General features: G+C 43.6%; 1 protein-coding gene across 1 annotated transcript in view; it reads left to right on the plus strand.

Moving 5' to 3' along the window:
* The window catches only part of PLXNA4 (plexin A4), a 466,810-nt gene that overhangs the window by 386,936 nt on the left and 59,318 nt on the right, over window positions 1-20,556 (plus strand). Inside the window, exons 15-19 of the mRNA XM_062580398.1 lie at window positions 3,948-4,084; window positions 6,166-6,333; window positions 13,621-13,714; window positions 16,328-16,567; window positions 17,432-17,578. Coding sequence (XP_062436382.1) covers window positions 3,948-4,084; window positions 6,166-6,333; window positions 13,621-13,714; window positions 16,328-16,567; window positions 17,432-17,578 — 786 coding nt within the window. The remainder of the gene's footprint in view (window positions 1-3,947; window positions 4,085-6,165; window positions 6,334-13,620; window positions 13,715-16,327; window positions 16,568-17,431; window positions 17,579-20,556) is intronic.

Raw genomic sequence — 20,556 nt, forward strand, 5'->3', positions numbered from 1 at the left:
ACATATCATAACATGCCTTGGCATCCCAGAACCGGGGCGGCAGTTTTAAGGGAAGGAGGATGTTTGGAAACCGGAGAAAGGCATCCCATGAGAGTTACAAATGCTGCTTTCTGGCACATAGCAAGTCCTCTGGAAAATCATGTTTCAAAAAGTTTGAAGCAGAATAGGGTCAAATCTGTCCAATAGATTCAGCCTCTGCCTCTCTAGCCAGAAAAATGGAGGGGATAATATTTTGAGCTCAACAGAGTATTTCATTTCAGGGTTTTAAAAATGAGATGGCCTCGTTTCGAAATTCTAGAACAGTTCTTCTCGACATTTCTAACTAGAATTTCTAAATTCAGAATGGTATCCTTTTGTTTTAAACTGTCATATGTGATCAAAAACACAAATAGTATTAAAGAAGTCTGTAAGCCAAATGGAAACAAAGTGTTTATTTGCAGGCTGAAATGAAACTTAGGATAATCTAAATGAGAAAAAAAAAATCATTTAATTTAATTATTTATCTTGTTGCTGTGATTATTGCTGTTATCTTTCAATCCAAAAAAAAACTAAAATAATAATAATAAAAATCCTTCCTTTTTCAGTTCAGATACTGAAGCAAGGCAGCCTTTGTTTTGGCTCTGGGTAAACACATCATGGCTCAGTGCAGGTGTTGTAGGCTACTCAGATTATATTACTTCTGAAACTGCTCTTAAAATCCCCCAAAATACCAGGAAAGCATTTTGACCAGGTCTCCTTTCCAACTTGGGGATGAGAGAGGGGCTCACACTGCCCCTCCTGCCCCACTGGACCTGTAGTAAGGAAACCAGAGTCGTAAGCTGCACGTGAGTCACATCTTGCTCTGACCGTGTCTCCAGGATGAACAAAGTGGGAACTGTGGTCTTGAGATCAGGAAGCTGTGACCACCAGACTTCTGACGTAAATCTTCCACCACTTATGATCTGAGGTGCTGACTTCAGTGATGACATCTGATGACATCATAAGCAACTGTGGCCATATCTTGCTGAAGTCACAGCCCAAGATAGAGTGACAGATTATCATGATTAGATTTGTATATTCAGTATTAATTTGACATAGGAATGTTAATTTAAAAAAAAAATTTAGGCATTTATGTTTACTCTGGCTAACTGATGATTTAAATGGTGAAGCTTTAGACAACCCTTTAACTTTTCAGGGGTATTGGTCTCTGGTTTCATTTTGAAAAATTAGTGCAGGACTTTGAAGATACAATGCAATCTCCAGAACATTAAAAAAAGCTGTTTTGAAAGCCAGTGCCTAGCCAGTCTGTGCGCCAGGGTTTTACTGTTGACAGTTATGGACATTAAGTCATTGCATCCTGCTCTTTTAAATGCAAGGGTATAATACTTCTTGTCAAGAGCAAGAAGAAAAGACAAAAGGGAGAAAGAACACTTACTACCAGGAGGTTCAGAGTTTCACCTCAAACTTCCCAAAAGTGCATTGTGACCTATCCTAGAGGTCAGTTTAGACGAAGCTCTGATGGTAGCTTCTCTGAGGATAGCTTGCCACAAGAACAAGCTGGAGGAAAGTAAAGAGCTGAGAGCAGATAAAAGTAAACAACTCCATGAAGAATGCAGGAGGTTTTCTGGCCTCCTCTGTCCTTCAACGTCACCATCCACTTCAGCCTTTTACAGATCTACTTGACCCACTTGCATTTTCCATCACCTTTTGCCAGCAAGGAAATGGTAAACAGTCTGGAGGCTGAGTTTCAGTGCAAACATGCTGTACAATATTTATGAAGGCCACTGTGAATAATTAATGGTTTATTGCAACTTCGAAAGCTTAGCCACAAACCCCTTTGTAAGACTGGCATGAGATGCAGCAACGCTTTGCATAGGAGCATTGCTAATGTAATTCTGATCTGTGAGAGTCGTCAAAAGGGCACGGTCATTGCGTCTAAATCCAGGGAGAGACGAGTCACCTACCACTGGGCACCAGGATACAGATTTTTTGTCTTTAACTCAAATGTCCCTCTCTAGTACCTAAAGCAGCTGCTACAACAGTGCTATTGTGTAGATTATAAGCACGAAGTTGGCAATTCTCAGCCCATTTTTGCACAGGCAGGAATTTAGCTGACCATCACAGTCAGCAGTAGAATCACAGAATCGGTAAGGTTGGAAGGGACCTCCGGAGATCATCTAGTCCAACCCCCCTGCTAAGCAGTAATTTGCGCTGGTGTTGGTGACCACAGGTAAGTGATTAATGAAGAGCTACCATCACAGCCTGAGATACTATGATAAAAATGGGTCATGATATTATGAAGATCCATCTAGTCCACTGTCTTTTTTTCAAAGCAGTGGCTGTCAGTGGATATCCACAGAAAAATGTAAGAAGCACAGTACTTCTTCTTTCCCTTATACGTCCTCTCAACCTTCACAAACTGATAGATGAGGGACTTTTTGAGGTGAAACTGTATCCAAACTGTCTTATCAGAAACAGTCAAGCAGGGGAAATGTCCAACTCTGTCAGCAGATTTTTCTACTGGACTGTGAGTCTGATTTTCATGTGCAGCTCTTTCTCCACGCAATAACTTCATTTTGAATGAAAGCAAAGTGGAAACATTGCTACTGTTTTTCAAAATGGTTATCCAGAGAGGGACGGGGTGTGTGTGTGAAAGAGGGAGCCGTGATGTGTGTCAGACGATTTTACAAACATGGATTAATGGTCTCCAAAGCTCAATAAGACGACAGCGTGATGTACCTGCTCATTCAGAGGAGCTGAGGAGAGCTTCAAGCGTTTGTCATCATTCTTAAAGAGCGAGAGAAAAAAAAAATCTTCATTTAAATGCATATAGTGGCTTTTCACTTGGGACTGAGTGGAAAGTTTTTCTATTAAAATGCAAATGAAAGAATAAACTGTAACTCCAAATTTCTTCCTGAAAATGGATGTCTCCTCTCTGCATTGTGGTAACAAGGTGATCTGTGCCTTCAGACTGCGAGTATTTTATTCTTGATTTGGTGAAGAAAGGAGGAGAAGGGAGTAAAAGCGGGAGGTTTGGGATTTCGAGCCCCAGAAGGAATTGTGTTCCTTTTTGTTACATTAACTGTGATATGTTTGGAAGAGGAGCTTGGAAAATCAGCAGGAGTAGAACAAACCACTCACTCCTGGACAGCACAGTAGGAGACAGCCTCAGCATTGAAGTCTGACAAGAGACGAGTGTTTGCATATATAAGACAAAAGACAAGCGTTTGCATATATGAGGCAAGAGACAAGTGTTTGCATATACAAGACAGTGAGACATTTGGGGCCATGTGGTGGCCTGTGAACAGCCAAAGCCCAACCTCAGATGCTCCACTGCACCATGACTCTCCTCCTTCCCAGGGGAAAAACCCATGGCCACAGAAAGCATTTTGAAACTGCTCTCCAGAATGGTACAGCAGGTTCTGTTCCCTTGCCAGATCTACAGAGTTTAATCTTTCCAAGAACCAATTGTTTTCAGCTTCCATAAGCTCCACAGTTTTCTCCAGAGGTGGAGAGCCCCTGTTTAGGTCCAGTCAACCAGTTCAAGACTGGGGCTGGCTTGCAGATGTGGTGTTGCATTATAGACAAACATGCCTGAGCTGTTTCAAATGGGCAGTGGAGATGGGAAACGTTTGGCTGCAACTTCTCCAGGCATGGAAATGACTTTGAAAACATAGAATATTTCTGAGCAGATACAAGGACAGTTCTGATATTCCAGGAAGGCAAGACTAGACTAGTATTTAGGTCTGAATTCATCCCATCTAATCTGACGTTCAGGCAGAGTGTTTGTGATAGGACTAGAGTCATTCTAAGCTTTTTTTTTAGTGGGAAAATACAGGCATCTCCCAATGTCCAGCTAAAACTTGATTAACACTCTGGGAATGCCTACATCTCTCCAGCATTAAAAAGGGAGGTAAATTAATTCCACTCTTCTGCTGTGTTTTCAATGTAACCCTTTCCCCCCGCAGACTCTGACACTCTCAGATCTCAAGCCGAAGCGGGGCCCGGTGTCGGGGGGCACTCAGGTGACGATCACAGGCAACAACCTCAACGCAGGCAGCAATGTCATCGTGACATTTGGGCGGCAACCCTGCCTCTTCTACAGGTACACACGAGTCCTTCCTCCTGCATGTGCCCAAGTCCGTAAAGTGTGAACAGGGGGAGAGAGGTGGAGAGTTGTGCAGACCTTTAATGGATAAGTCTGCACACATCTTTTTTTTTTTTTTTTTTTTTTTTTAAAAGACTTTGTCCATTGGCATCTGACAATATCGACTGGCTTCTGAGAGATTTGACCCTGGTGCTGGGCTAAGCAGGCAGCTACAACGTGGTGAAAGCAGGTCAATGGGGAATTTATTTGTTTTTTCATGGCTCTAGTAGTACACTAGCTCTCCTCACAAAGCTGCTCTGGTTCCTGGCAGTCACCATTCCCGAGTGCACTGTAACTGCAGAAGACTTCGCGGATGAGGACCAAGGTCTATGGTTGCATGTTGTGAGGTAGTACTAATGCACCAGGGAGGGAATAGAAACCTAAAGACAGGACTGAACTTTTCTTAACAGCCATGCAATTGTAGTCAAGAGAACTCTTCCGCAGCCAGGCCTCCTTTCTTCTGCTCCCTCTCTTGCCTGTGGCCACATCTGTTCTGCAGTGAGATTTTTACATTCTGCCCCGTACTCCATTAGAGTAACCTGACTGTGCATATTTTGGAGTGGGAGAATAGGATTTATTTCATTGTTTTGATTAGTATTTGAAGTACTTTTTCCATAGTCCCTTGTTAAATTTCACTGTAATTCTCCACGGTCTCATGCTTAGCCACTTGTTCTCGGAGTGCGTGGTTGAAAAGATTCGTTTTCATGTCCCCACTTTAGATGAGAGAAGAAAGTAAATCTGACAACATTAGTTCTAAGTATTAAAACTCCTCCCTTTTATCCCAAAATAGTCCTGTAGTGCTGAGAAATGGATGACTTGCAGCATTCCAGCACTGGGTTGGCTCTTGTTCAATGGCAGTTCAGAGAAGCTTAATGTCAGTGTTACCTGCTGAATATTCCTGATCCCTGTGAGAATCAGTCTGAGTCCAGTTCTCAGGGTCTCCTGCAGCTCAAAGCACTCCAGTGCAACACATTTTGCTGCCAGTATTGGAGGGGGCTTGGAATAAAGTTGGCACACTCCTCCTAGCTTGACCTCGGCAAAAGAAATGCCTGTTCACAGGGGACTTGGTACCACTTTCCCGGGACAATGCACTTACTTCTCCAGGCTGTAGGGATCCTGTTTAGCTTATGTCATGTAGTGTTATTCATCTTCTATAATTCAAGAAGGTGAAACCACAGCCTATGATTCAAAATACAGGTGGGAACAACAGCTGCTTCGGGTTGCTTACAGAGCTGATCGGGAGGTTTCAGATGGTACCGAGCCCACTCTTTCAGGAGAATGGGAAGAGAACCTGGAGGGTACCATCACTGGAGGTCTAGTGCTGCAAGGGAGGGGTGGACCATGTTTAACCTTTCTGGATATGTAAGACAAGACCATGCCACAAATCACAACGCTGGGAAGGCTGAGGGGATTCAGAGCCTCAATTCTTGGGTCTTTATGGAAAGCAAAGTCTACTACAAAATTCAGACGAGTTTTGAGCCCTGCCCAAAGGAAAAAGTTAGATGTAGAATCCTCCTTAAGTATTATCATGTAATACTTCCCACCATATTAGCACCTCCCGTGCAAAGCACATTGGACACTGCACATTGGAAACCGCAGTTAAACAAGGCTTACAATCCTACTGCAAAGTAAGCTCTATTAACCCAGACTGGAAAGCTCAGGAACAAACACTCCTTTTTATGAGCTGCTGCTATATATGCCTGCAGGCAAGAAGGAAACATCCATCATGTATTTAATCATGCAGAAACATTTCTGGAGAGAGGTCTGTTTTGGACTTCCCTTGGGATTCTGTTTATATTTTGAGTCCTGATTAAAGGCCCCCCTTGTGGCATTATTTAAACTAGTGCAAAGGCATATGCCACTTCTTCAGATGAATGTGTCACACTATTTTCTGCATATTCCCAAAGCATTGAGTTTCATCACTTAAGAAGGCATAGGTTAAGGTCACAAGATATAAGAGCAGGTAGTGGGACTCATTTTGGCATCATTGTAGTGTTACAGACAGAGCCTGGTTTATTTTTATTTGCTTCCACTCACAGGAGGTCCACCAAGCACATTGTGTGTAACACCACTGCTTCAGACGAAGGCTTTGAGAAAGTGAAGGTGTCTGTGAGAGTGGACAAGGCCAAGATCCATCAGGAGCTTCAGTATGAATATGTAGAGGATCCAACCATCCTGAGGATCGAACCTGAGTGGAGCATCTTCAGGTAAGCATCCTATGGAGATCTCCACCAACTCCTCTTACTTTCTCACACAGCAGTGGTGTTTTCTTGTTGGGCCTTGGTACAACAAAGTGCTTTCTGATCATTGTGTTCCCTGGGAAACAGGCTTGTGCAGAGCTACTTCCCATAGCCCAAGAGCCATGAGATTTGATGGACTGGCCTAGTGGTAAGACCTAAAGCACCAGCACTGTGCCGTGCAGTCACTGTAATACCTCCGTTGCTCAGTGTGTGCCTACGGATGTGTGTTTCCTTGGGACAAAATTTCCACAAAGTCTGGTGAAAGATGATCAGGAGATAGGCCTTTTCTCCAAAGGAACTCTTTCTAGTCCAAGGCTAAATGAACCTGCACCTTAGTTTCACTAGTGTAGCACAGTTTCCTGACTTAATTACGGTAAAATTCAGCTGCAAATGCTCACTTGAAGCCTGTCTTGGGCACAGTGTGTTGACTGCTGCAATTACAAGGGCAGGTGGAGTAGTCTCTAACATGATGTTGAAGCTTTCTGTCTCTTTACAGCATTCCAGGGTTTATCTTCAGCACCAGGTTGCTCCTTGTCTGTGTGCTGTTGCCATTCATTGGGCAGGTAAATCAAGTAGTTGTACCCTCAAAAGCTGCAACTCCTCATGTTTCTGGTCATGACTGTTTCTGGCCCCGTAGAGCTGTATCCGCAGCCTCCTGTGGCAGCAATATTGGCCCACTGGTCTCTTTGACCCAAGTATAGGTGTCACAACCCTACTTAGGGAAGTAAATCTCCCTTGGGTTTGGAAACAGCAATTCCCACTTTTCCCACTATCTTCATGTGGCTTTGCGTTAGGTATCACTTGTTTGTCTGTAATGCCTGGAAGCCCCAGGATCATCTTCTGAGATAGAAACACAAAGGGAGCCCTGGTCTCTGCCCCATCAAAGGACTTCCCCCCCCTCCTCCCCTTTTTCTCTTTGCTCCATTGATGACGCTTTGGTGAGTTTGGAGGGTTCCCACGAAGGTGTCTGAGAGGAGTGTTTGTCCTGGATGTGGAAGGCATCAAAGCACTACCCAAATGCCCTCAAAACCCTACAGAAATGGCTGTCTGAAGACTGAAATTGGTCATTAAATACAGCGGTATTTTCTTGAAAAGATACAAAATAAGAAATCTTAGTCTCTCTCTTTCAGCCATTACAGTTCTCTGCCCTCCTGTCAAACTGGATTGATTGGAGTATCTGGGGATTAGGAGCAGGGCTAGTAAATCCCCCTGGTTCAGCTCCCTTCCAGAAGATGTTTTCACAAATCAATTAGTGGCTTTAATTACTGTGGGGGAATTTACCGATTTAGTCGGATTGTATCTTTACACATTGGCTTGAAGCTTTAGCACTCGGATTTTCCATTTGGGGGGTTTATTTTCAGTCAGAGTTCAGTTTATCAGTGAAATAAGAAATTGCTTTACTCCTTTCCTTATTAAAGTGAGTCTAGCGGTTAAAAGGTGCGAGACTGACAGCACTGGAGAGTGAATTCCCCTGTTATCCGCAGGAAAGTTGCAGCATGGGGGCCTTCCTCTGCGTGGGTTCAGGCCTGGCTAGTAGGTGAGAGGAGATGTTCTTCAGAGCCTTGCTGTCTCTGCTGGAGCTGCCAGCCAGAAAGATGGAGACACTAGCAGCGGTGGTGGAGCTGATGAAGTGGAGGCTGGCTGGGAGTGAGCTGTGATTCTCTTCATGTCTAACTAACAGCTACGAAACAGGACCAGCTTCTGGCCCTGCAAGGCTTGGTGATTACTGCTGGTGAAATCAGCGGGGGAACCAGCTCCTGTGACTGCAGTGGTCGCTTCAGCCTGCCTCCCCTGCAGCATCATCCTAGGGTTGTGGGCCATTCCTTGTGACAACTAGACCAACATTTTTGTCTCAGACCTGTCTTGGAGTAAAAGTGCTGGGGCTTGTCCTTGCCCTCCTAGGACCATAGCTCTCCTCACAGACCACGAGAGGTCACTAATGGTCACAGTCCATGGCTTCAAGAGTGAGCAGCATTGAAAAAGATGCTTGAGGTACCTTGGCAGAGCTTCATCCAGCCTGGGAGTAGAGATTTAATGTCTCATTGCTTACTGCCTTGAATCTCCCATCACCCCTCCTATCATAAGGGAAGTTAAGACCAGATGCTTGTTTAGTGGGTGCCAGTTTACATGCAGGATGCATCGCTGCTGGCGTGGATGACTGGGACTCTATCTGTCTCATCATTCAGGTGCAGCCTACATCCCCTACTCACTTAGGTGTCTCTGAAATCAAACAGCATTCACTTGAGCAGCAGCAGGTGTTAAATTTCAGCCAGATATACTCACGTCGTCTCTGCTTTCCTGCCCTTTCTTTTGCACTTTTGAATCACTTCAAGAGGTCAGGTCATAATCTTGGAGAAGGATGCAGAGAGATAAGAAGCTATATCCAGGATTACCACTGTGATTCAAGGTGTCTGGGACCGTTTTATGCAGCATAACTGTTAACCTGTTTATCTCCATGCTGTAGATAGTAATTGAGACAAGAGTAAGGCCTTCAGATAGAGCTGGATGAATGTGCAGCAAAGTGAAATACTGTGAATCAAACAAAAAAACTTAGTCAAGTTACATGGATCACAAAGTAAACTAAGGAGGCTCATCCTTACTGTACTTGTTATGCAGTATGATTCATTGCAGCAAATCCAGTGTACTTTTCATCACTCCTGGCTGTGGGGCTAAGCTGTTTTGAGGGACAGATGATTGCTACTAAACCAGCTTTGCAAAATTAGTGAATAAATATATCCAGTCTGGCTTAAAACCTTCTCAGGCACCATTTTCTGAGACAATAAATGAAAGATTACTGCTAATTTAATCACACAGCCCCCCCCCCCCCCAAAAAAAAGAGTCACACTAGGCTGACAGGTAACTAGAATTTTATAAGGCTCTGTTAATACATTTGATCTGGGTTTGATTTGAGTTATGTCTAGCAATTATCTGAATCTGTAGAGGGAAATTCATGCTCAGAACTTACTTTCTGGGCAATGAGGAGTTAAATTAAGAATGTTCCTAGTCTTGGCACCTGTATTACTGCTGTTTCCCGTAGGTGAGTTGTTCCAGTAACTCGCTGTCTAAGCTGTGAGTGAGAGCGGGGAGAGGCAGGCTGGAGATGTGAGAAGTAAGAAGGACCAGAAGCAATCGTCAGGGCTGTGTGTTATCGCATTCTCTGCCACTCGTTGTCTCTGTCATCCTCTGTTTCTCAGGAACGGAGATAAATGTAGTGAGGTCCTGATGCTGCTTCTCAAGTAGAGAGGTCTCGCTGCAAGCTATTGGCCAAGGAGTTGTTGGGAGAGTCCCACACAGCGCTGGGGCTGCTGCTCACTCCTGCAGTCAAGGGGAGTTTCCCTGAGCAGACCATGCTGTGATTTATGGCCAAGCAAAAGAGTCAGAGATACAGGGAAAAAAAAAAGAAAAATAAACAGTGCAGGAGCTTGGAAACAAGTAGACAGTGTCAGGATCCTGGTCTGTTGCGAAGAGACAGCAGCAGGATATGGGAAGGCCAGCATGACGGCAAACACCAGGGCACGAGTGAGAAGGGAGGAAGTGGGATGCTGCCATCGTGCAGACATAACCTGGGAAAGGGAACCATGACCCCGGCACACAGGCTACTACCGATGCTCGAGAATGCATTTCACTAGATTGCCACGTCCTTCCCTGCTCTGATCCGATGGGGCCAAGCAGTGGCTGGGACCCACAGCCAAGGAGGTCAACAGCTATCAGTTTGCACAGGGAGGCAAGTGGCAATTGGATCTGCTGGCAAGACAGGGTGGACTATGTAGTGAGTTCAGCAAACACAATTGTCTTGGCTTATTTTTTTTGAAGATAGAAGGCCCTTCTCTATGCCAGTGCTGTAGCCATACTGAAAAACTGTGGTCGGAACCTACAAGCTCAGTTTCCAAACCAAATACAATATTTTTAACACACTGAGTTTAAAACTATCTGTGCAGTGGTGATTAATTACAGGATTTAAATATTTAAATACACACACACACACACACACACACACATGTACACACTCACATATGTGTATATCCATATATATACACACATTTGGTACTTCTGGAATATGTAAAATGCTCAGTTGAGTAAAAATATGAGTTTCTAACTTGAATCAGCAGAGATTCATAATAATTAATGCCTACAGCCAAAAATCCAGAAGAAGAAGGATAATGGAAAAAGAAAAGCTTAGTTTATACACTTTTTTGGTTTCTGGAAAGTAAACTCTCCCTGGGTAATGTCGAGAATAGTTAATGTGAAGATGGATTTTGGGAGAGGGCATTTCTGCTATAAGGCAGGAAGGGGGAACACTCTTGGTGTTATGGGTATGTGACCTCAGAAGATCCCTTGAGGGTTCAAGAAAGCTCAGCCACCCAAGTGGACTTTGTGCAAATGGAAGACATACATTTACTACATAAAATTTCCTGATGGAAATTTCCCATCACAGCTGATGAATTCAGAGAGTAAGAATTCAAAAATCTGCAAAACTCAAGGTCAAATGTGGTCATAACCATGGATCAGACAGCATAGGTGTTGGCTGAATGAAAGACCATAAGGAATCTCTTAAAGAAATATCTCAGGAGCACCAGTAGAAATATGTGATTTACTGTGCTTGTTGGTGGAGCTCTTGGCTCTACCATTAGCTGCTGAGAAAGATTTGGGGTTTTCTTTTGCCTGGCTATGATTAGGTCCTTGCTGTGCTGGGATTTGTTATAAGAAGTATCTCCTTGACTTGGGAAGGTGACAAGGACTTTTTATTGCAATAGTGGAACCCTCCTCATGCACCCCCTCCTGCACCCTACTCCTCAGATGACTTCAAATTTCCAGTCTTTTTGGTAATAGAGACTATATCTAAACTAGTAAATAAATAGTCCAAGGCTATTCTTTGGTCCTGAAACTAGCTAGTACATACTGCTCTCATCCATACTGCCAAGTGAGCTTTCATCCTTCAAAAGCAACATAGCCACAGCCATTCTGCTTACTGGGAGTGGTCACTGGCCCATACTATTCCTCCAACCGCAACCAGACATTGTCTGGGAGGGTGATAACTAAGGCAGTCGAAAGCAAGCCAGGGCACTGTTAATGTTTTAGTAATGTGGATGACCACCAGCCAGTGTCTGAGCTGGTGCCCTGGACTTGTTCAATTCATCAGGGTGGTTGTAGTCAGAGGGGCTGAAGCATAGCCCCAACTAGTTGCAGCCAGCCCACTGGAACTTGATAGCTGCACTGTAGAGAGATGTGTATTTGTATACGTATCCTACCTGTCCCAGCTGATTAATAATGGAAGATGCATGAGAGATGTGGAAAACAAAGGTCAGAATTGGGGGAGAGCTGTTGGCCAACACAAGCTTTTTACTTACAGTGTATTATTCTCCAGTGTTTTTCTCCAGTCTCATTTATAATGTACATGTTTTACGTTGGATGTATGTAGAGTTTTACCTCGAGGCAGGAAAGGGATACTGGGCTTTCTTTACCCAATCTCACATAAATCAAATGATTTCTGCATGGCTTTCCCTCCCGTTCTCTGCGAAGAGCTCCAAGAAATAAATTGCAGACTGAATAGTTTGCAAGGAGAGTTACACAGCCAGGTGTTGAAACCAGTGAGAACACTCCTCACCCTGGGAAACTTTCAGCTCTACAGCAGAGACAGTACTGTCCATTGATGAGTTTTCTCTCACCTTGACCTGGCTGTATGAGCCCTGACAGCTGAGGCCTTTGCTTGCTCAGATAATCTCCCCCTTTTGTGTTTCCCCCTTCAGCCAGCCCTTGCAGCACATCACCCCAGCCACAGGAAGCTGAGTACTACAGAGGGAGGGGGATTTTCCCTGGTAGGGAAATACTATTCCAATTTAGGATAGCCAAACCTGCCAGTGGTGAACCTTGTTCTACATTAGACTAGGGAGAAGGAGTGGAAGCTCCTGCTCAAAGCTCCTGCTCTTTTTATATACTGCTCTCTTGAATTGCACACTGAGACAACCCCCCTGTCAGCTCCTAGGGAGGCCTGGAAATGTTTCTATACCCATTTCCTTTTCCCCCCTCTTCTGTGCCCTGGAGTCCCACAAGCAGCAGCACTGATTGCAACTGGAAGAGGCAAGTGAAAGGAAAGAAGGGTGTTTCTGAAAGCCGTTTCCTTTAGGTGAAACTGATTGCAGTGAGTGAGAAGGGCTCTGTCTACATCTCCGCTTCTTAGGCTGGGCTGAGATGGATTTTATAAAAGCAAGAGGGTCTACTAAATGCAGCGTTGTGGTGTATATGAATCAGCTCACTCAGGAAATTAGGCTTTGTCCAAACAAAGGAACACAGTGACTAGAAATCTCTATTTTGTTGAATCTCGGAACTAAGACGTGTTGCAAAGCTTTATCTGCCTGAATCACCAAAAGGAAACCAAGCAAATGTATTGTTCATAGCAAGGCTGAAGACTATGACTCTGTTTCTTCTAGGTGCTGTAGGACTGTTTTCCCCAGCTCTCTCCAACTAGCAGCACTGAAGTGGATTCACTGAGATAACATTTCCCCACTTAGAATGATGCTTTCTATAGCAGGCTGAATATGCCAGAAGGGACTAGAGACTCCAGCTGAGATATTCTGTACCTTCAGGAGAGGATCTCTGAGGGTTTTGAGGGCTCACTTGGTTAGATAATATAAGGGATATAGTCAATGGTCTATTGGAACTTCTCTTAGATTTCTGGCTCTTCTCATTACCAAAACCTGTGATTGCTTGAGTCCAAACAAAGAAGAATACCCAGATGCTGCCTGATGTGACAATTTTAGCAAAAAATCAGGTTTCCCTTATTTTCCTCTTTCCATGAAGGATTTTTTTCCCCTTCCTGGGGAGCTTTGAGTTCTAGTCAGACCCTCGTATTTAACTTTGAGGAAAGAAAATCTAAGTCGGAGGAAAGGCAGAACACGGATATTTCAGCAATTTCCCACAGATTAGAAATGACAGAAGAGTTTTCCCTTTCAAAAGAGTTACCTATCCCATCCATACAATGAACAGTATCTCATATCCAAGATATTCAGTAGAAATTACAGCAGACTGCATAGGAATTTATACCTAAAAATGACTCAGTGTGTTTTTTTTTCTGTAATTTGTAAGTGATAAGAAGTATATCACAAGAGCAGAAGTGTAGGAGTCCCTGTCTGTGTGACCAAGGATCATGCCTAGAACTGCCTGTCTATAGTAATGTTTTATAGATCACTCATTGCTGGTGCACTAAGTCCTGGTATTTGTTAGCTGGGTTCATGTTCTTCCATTCCTCTTCTCCAGTGGCAACACACCTATTGCAGTGTGGGGAACTCACCTAGACCTGATCCAAAACCCTCAGATCCGAGCGAAGCACGGAGGGAAAGAACACATCAACGTGAGTATTCCTAGGATCATGATGAAGAATGTGCCCAAGGTGAGAGGGGTTGCTGACAGCTCTAGAGGTTGAAATCCTCTATTTTGTCTAGGAAAGAGAGTACAGCTTGCTTTCAGAAAGATTACCTCACTCTCTCCCTATGAAAGAGCAGTGGACCAAAGACAGAATGAAGAGCATCTATAGCTGCTGAACAGCTCCACATGGAGCAATAAGTGAGTTTAGGAGACTCAGGAGCATGCTGCACATCCTGGACCCACAGTAGGTTTGAGGATGAAAGGATGTTGGCTGTGTATGGAAACCTCTTTCTTAGGAGCAAAAGTGAAAGAGCATCCCATGGAGGACAGGCTCCTAGAAGTAAAAAAATACATAGAGACTAATTTGTTAGGGGGTGGGGGAAAGAAAGTCTGTGACAAAGTTGTGTGTTCTGGACTTTCCTTAATCAACAGTCTTTGTCATTACAACCAGGCTTAATGCAGATCTAGTCTGCATTAAGTGGACCAGAGAGAAGGAGTAGAAGCTACTGCTCAAAGCTCCTGCCTCTTAGGATGCTCTTTCTATGTACTGCTCTCTTTAATTACACTCTAGGACACCAATATGGTTCGTTCCTCTTGGCTTGTGTTTCAGAAAAGCAGAGAGTAGTGAAGATGCAGGTTCCTGCATATCCTTTCTTGCACATGTTTCAGCTGATTCCTGCAGTTGCACTCTGCAGCAGTGAGTCCTGGTTGTATCAGACCTACCTCTACTGGAAGATTTCTAAGTGCAGAAAGTTTCTGAGCTGGCCCAAGCAGCACTGCTCCAGTTCAGCTCAGCAAAAAAGCTTTGAGGGCTGATGAAGGAAGAACTACCTAGCTTATTACAATGCCAGCTGAGGACTACAGAAAGGGATGGCAGATGGAGGCTGCCAGAAGCCCCTTAGTTCCTGATTAGAGACGTGTGTTATTGGAAAGGGTCTCAGGAAGTGTAGGCTAATTTCTGCATCGCCCTTTTTTAAGCAAGAAGATTCTGATACTAACAGTGTTGCTGGCATGTGGCAAGGACCTGCACGAAGAAAAAGACATAATTTTCTTGTTTTTGCTCTGTATTTTTTGCCCCATCAGTGAAAGACCATCAGCTCCTCTGCAACTTGCAAAATTAATCCCTAGTCTTCTCTAGCACTGTTCACCAAAGGATTTCAAAGCACTTCACAGACAGACATTATCTAAATAGCCCATTATCATATGAACAATGGTGAATCTATGGTAGGTCCAGAAAGAGAATAAAGGAATATGGAGTAGATTTATTTATAACCTGTAGTTTGCAGATTAAGAGATCTAGATTTAGGTATCTCTATACCTGTCCCAGTTTTGCCATGAACTATCTGTCTTCCAAAAAGCCAAGTCCAATACAACTTTGATCACCTTTCATACCCCACCAATTTCAGGAAATATCTTTGAGGCTGGTGTTTAGGTCTTTCATGGTTTGGCCTGTGAGATGCCAAACATTTGAGACCGGACCGCGGGAGTAGAGCAAGCAATCGCAGTGTCAATCCTGACTAGAAATCCTCCAGTCCTTCATGAACTCTGGAACAATGCTGGGGCAGCTTGCTATGTATGTATGTACATACGTATGTACATACGTATGTATTCGGAACATGTTTTATTTCCAAGTACAGCACTGCAAAACTCTTTTCTAGCTTCTTTGTAGGATTAGAAGTCTGCACAAGATCATCTTATTCTTCTCGCAGACTCCAGCTCTTGCCTGACACATGGTCTCAAACAGTTGTGCCATGAAGCCTATTCTAATCTCACACGGAGAACTGTCCACCCATTTTACATGGGGAAATACACAGACCCCAGCTCCCGGACATAAAGCAGACATGAGCTGCTCTCTATGGCTAAATGGGTTTGTACTGGTGAAGTTTGATGACTTTGCACCCAGTCATATCCTAACCTAGTAGATGAGTAACTGAGTGAACTCGTGCTTTGCTGGTGCTCTTATATGGTGAAAGCTATTGCAGCAAAGGACATTGGACATAGTTTACAACATGAACATGACTTGGTCCAAGTTACTTCCCTTTCTACTGACTTGAGCTGAAAGCAATATTAGCACTTGAATTGTACTAACCGTGATGCTGATTGTCCTCTCAACACTGGAGGTACCAGTGACATATGGAGAAAATTCTCACATCAAACACAGCTGGGACAAGGATATTGTTTCCCCATAGAGCTGAGTGGTTTCAGGTGAGGCCAGGATGCATAGTGCTAATTCTTTTAAATGGGAGTGGGAGTTAGGGGATAAAATACCCTTCACAACCTCTTACCTGTACTATGCAAAATGTAGGTCTGTGATAGGGCAGGCATTGAACTGCAAGATTTCCTGGAAACTACTCTCCAGTATCTTTACTAGCTCAGTTTTGTGGGTTACATTTCAGGCAAAGGGGATCTTGGACAAAACTGAGTTTTCACTTGCAGTTTTTGTGTGATCCTCAGAATATGCGAGCTAATTGTGGAGTGGTAATGAAGCTCTGATTTACTTCTGCTGCACAGAAAAAAGAACTTCCTATTTCCTGAAAGAAAAGGAGTTAAGGGAAGATGCTGATACTGGTAACTCCTTGTGTTGGGTTTCTCCTTCCAGAACTGTGAGGTGCAGAACTCCACAGAGATGACCTGCCAAGCTCCAGCACTGGCTGTTGATCCCAATCACCAATCTGAGCTAGCTGAGCGTCCAGAGGAGTTTGGCTTCATTCTAGACAATGTGCAGTCCTTGCTGATCCTCAACAAAACCAACTTCACCTACTATCCAAATCCAGTCTTTGAGGTTTTCAACCCCTCAGGGATACTGGAGCTGAAGCCAGGAAGTCCCATTATACTGAAGGTGAGTTGGGGACCAAGGGCAAGATCAAACATGTCCTGCCTTTTGTTCTGCCATGTCTGCCAGGACCCCACTAATTGCAGTGGTGTCCTGAACAGGTCCCAGAGTTTTCTTCCACTCACAACATTCTACCCATCATCTCACTGCCTCCAGCAGGGCCTTATGAGAGTCACCATCTGGTAACACCACACTGCCAAGAACCTACCAATAATGCAGTGCATCCTTATCCATAATTAAAGCAAATATAAACTCCTTTTGTAACTGCTTGTGTGCGAGCTAGATTTGCTGCTGTTCACCCGGGAAGAACATTTTCCACCACTGCAGCAGGACTGACAATAACATACCTTTGTCTATCTCTTCTGGGGTTTTAGACACTTTTCTCTCACCCTGAGAAAATTCCACACCAGCCTTTTTTCACTTCTGTAAACTGGGCAGCAATAAAAAGAAGGAATTTTATGATTGAATATTATCATATTAGTACTTGTATGTGGTGAATATGCAAAGAGATTATTTTGTGCACAAGAATACCTTTTTGCACATTTGGAAAGGAATACACATTTTACTTATCTGAATATGTCCTGTGATGGCCTGTTTGTGCAGGACTTATCTGCAATATTTCCCCATTATTGTCAGAGAGAGACAAACAAGGTAGGGTGTTTTGACCGATAATGGTCTCTACCCACCCATATTGTCCTCTGTATTACTTTTCTAGGTTGGCAATTCCTTGCTAAGTTAGTGAAGGGTGAACCAGGAATGCCATGTGCAATGTTAACACTTGTGTCACAGGAACAAAACAGAGGTGAAAGGCAAACTCTTTGCTGACCTGATTTTTTGGGGGGTTGGGGGATGATATTCCTTCCTATTCAGGGCAAGAACTTGATCCCACCAGTGGCAGGAGGGAATGCCAAGCTGAACTACACCGTCCTAGTTGGTGAGAAGCCCTGTGTGGTGACCGTATCAGATGTGCAGCTCCTTTGTGAGTCCCCAAACCTCATCGGACGGCACAAGGTGATGGTAAGTGATGCTCAAACCTCAGTCTGTCTGACTTGGGCAGATGGGAAGGGCATGTCAATGCTGAGGAGCTGGAAGAGATCTCCTGGGAGTTTGCATCACCATTTGTCTTCCACAGATCCCACAGACTTTGTGGTCCCTTCTTGATGTAAAATCCCCATTAGTCCTGGAAGAGTAACTTAGAGATTCTTATGGACAGTGACTTCTCATAATAAAACTCCTTCAGGAAAGCTTGCTTTTCTTCTTTCTTCATACAGACTGTATGTTCATGTGAATTCATATACATAATATATTCCCTAAATGACACACTATGTTAAATTCAGCCCTGTCTCCAGCAATTACCAACATGCAGGGGGTTAAAATTTGCTTTTATGTAGTAGAACATGCATGCAGGATATGGACTCTAGTGTGATTGAAGTCTGATAGTTTGACATCTGTATAACTTAATATTATGTTGCATATCCTACCTGGGATGTATGAAAAATGACCATAGTGATTACATTGGAGGGAGCTTCTCCTCTCTCTATTGATTTATGCACTTCTCCTTTTCTTTATTCTCAGTAATTTGCATGCCTCAGTGCTGTTGCTTGATAAACAGCACATCAGCAAAGTCATCTGAGTTGTACAGAGCTATGGGCGGAAACAAAACAGAGGATAATAACTGACATCACACATATGGATGATCAATGTTCCTCAATGCCTGTCATCAGCTTCCTTCCACTCTCTATAGCCCTCTCAAATCTGTATCTGCTCTATATTTACTTATTTCAATGTAGCGAAACTTTTAGAGTTGGTGGAGGCACACTGCAGGGGTTCTTTGAAAAAGAGAGTTTTCTGGAAATGCTCTGAAAATAGAGAGCTCATGGAGACCATCCTGGGTCCTGTTTGTGACTACTGATGATACATTGAGAGACCTTGTGTTGACTGCTTAACTTTTCTGTGCCAAAGTCTGTCGTCTGGAAAATAGAGATAATAATCCTTCTCAGCTATGCAAATATACTGTGGCTCTTGTTTCATTGTAAAGCATATTAAGACATTCCAAGAGAAGCAGTAATGAAGTGAGAGATTTTTTCTCTGTGAATTCCAAAGCTTTTGAACATGGCAATATATGTTGCATATCATTTTCATGCATGTAATTAAACATATGGTTAGACAGAGATTGACAAAGCCAATGTTATAGAGAGAAAACCCGAAGTCAGGTGAGCAGTAATCAGTCCCTGGAGATCAGGGGAGGGTGAACACAGAGCCAGGCGCTATCAGCTGCAAAGACTCTCCCGTTCCTGAAGCTTGGGACGGGTCAAGTGAAGTCATAGGAAAAACAAAAAAAAAACCTATTTTTTTGTAGAAGTTGGTCAAACAAGCTGTTAGAAACTTGGAAGATGATTGTGCTGAAGCCTACTAATGAGCATCAGTGTTAGGAGCAAGTTACAGATTTGTATTTAAATAGCTGACACTGAAGCAACTCTTTGACAGTGTCTGGGCTGAGAACCAAACACAGAAAGTTACCTGCCGTGGAAGTCAATGTTCAAGGATGGGCTTTGCATCTGGAATTCACCAGGAGGACAGATGGGATGGGAAATGCCTCTTCCAGCACGCCAAATCATTTCTGTTACTCGAGTTGGTACAAAATGTCTCCCTATGTTTCCCATGAATGTCACTCTGATGTCAGGATAATTGACAGGTAGCTCTCCCAGGTCCTCTGCCTGCTTCTGCCACTGATTTACTGTGTGACCTTGAGCAAATTGCTTAACAAACCCTTCCTTGCAAAGTGATGTGGCCTAGATCTGAGAGAGGGGATTGTGGGACTGAATTAACCATTGCAACACTGAATTTATTTTAAGGGAAGGAACAGTTAGTGACAGCAACACATGTTGATGTCACTATATTCTTGCTCTAGTTCATGTCACTATATTCTTGCTCTAGTTCAGCTATCTTTTTTACAATGACAGAGTTAAATACTTGAAAGACAGAAAATAAAAAGAAAACAAACAAAAAAAACCCTAGGCAAATGCCAATAAAGATCCATTAAAATTCAAAGGCAAGATCTTTTTTGAAGAAGAAACAAGAATGAAGAAGATCCATGAGTATCTAGGGTGGAAAAGGTCTGCAATGAAGACATATAGCACATCTGACCGAGTGTGGGTGTTTAATGTAAGAATGTGCATCTGAAAAAGTTACTCTGGACATTTTGTATAGCAAATGGAGAGGTGATCGAATACAGCGATAAGAGTTCAGGACACAGTTCATCCTATCCTAAGGCAAGCATTTATATTTGGTCAGGGCAAATTAGCTTGCTCTAATAAAGACCTACCCAGGTCTAGCTTATAGACAGTCTTGAACAGGGTTGTGATAGCCTTGAACAAGCATCACCCAGTGGTATTGCTGTTTGGAGCAGTACTCATGTTGTACAAATGGGTTTCCAGCAGACTTGCCAAAGCACAGCATTTTGTTCTGTCTGCAGCAGCACTGCCTGTAGGTTTCTTTTTGACTATTGAGAGCCCAGTCTTCACACAGCAACTTGTCCTAGGTACTGGCAGCAGCCATGGGAACCTCTGGGAGTTCACAGAGAGACAGCTGTCTTCTGCTCTCTACCCAGCTCGTGACCATCCGAAGTCACCTTACCAATGGGATAAACCAAAGCATGTGGTTAAAAGAGGAATTGTAAAGGGCGTGGACCAGGCTATAGTGGGTTTTGTTGTTGTTTTTTTCTATCCTTGTGGCTTCTAGATACAGTTTTCTCAACTTTAATTTTCAAAAGCAGATTGTGACTCTATGATTTCTGAATTCCCCTGCCCTGAGTGCTGCTGGGTCAACTGCCCTTTTTTGACGTCCCCTCTTTCTTAATGAGGTTTAGTGAGGTTAGGACCCATCAGGCCTTGCCCAAGAGCCATGTGGCCCCTGTGTGTGCAGGAATCAAGTAGGATCAGGGTGGTGTAGAACAACGTAGACACTTGAAGGAAGGAATAGAAAACCCAGGTCAC

Source organism: Rhea pennata, chromosome 1, assembly GCF_028389875.1.
Source record: "Rhea pennata isolate bPtePen1 chromosome 1, bPtePen1.pri, whole genome shotgun sequence".
NCBI lineage: Eukaryota > Metazoa > Chordata > Aves > Rheiformes > Rheidae > Rhea > Rhea pennata.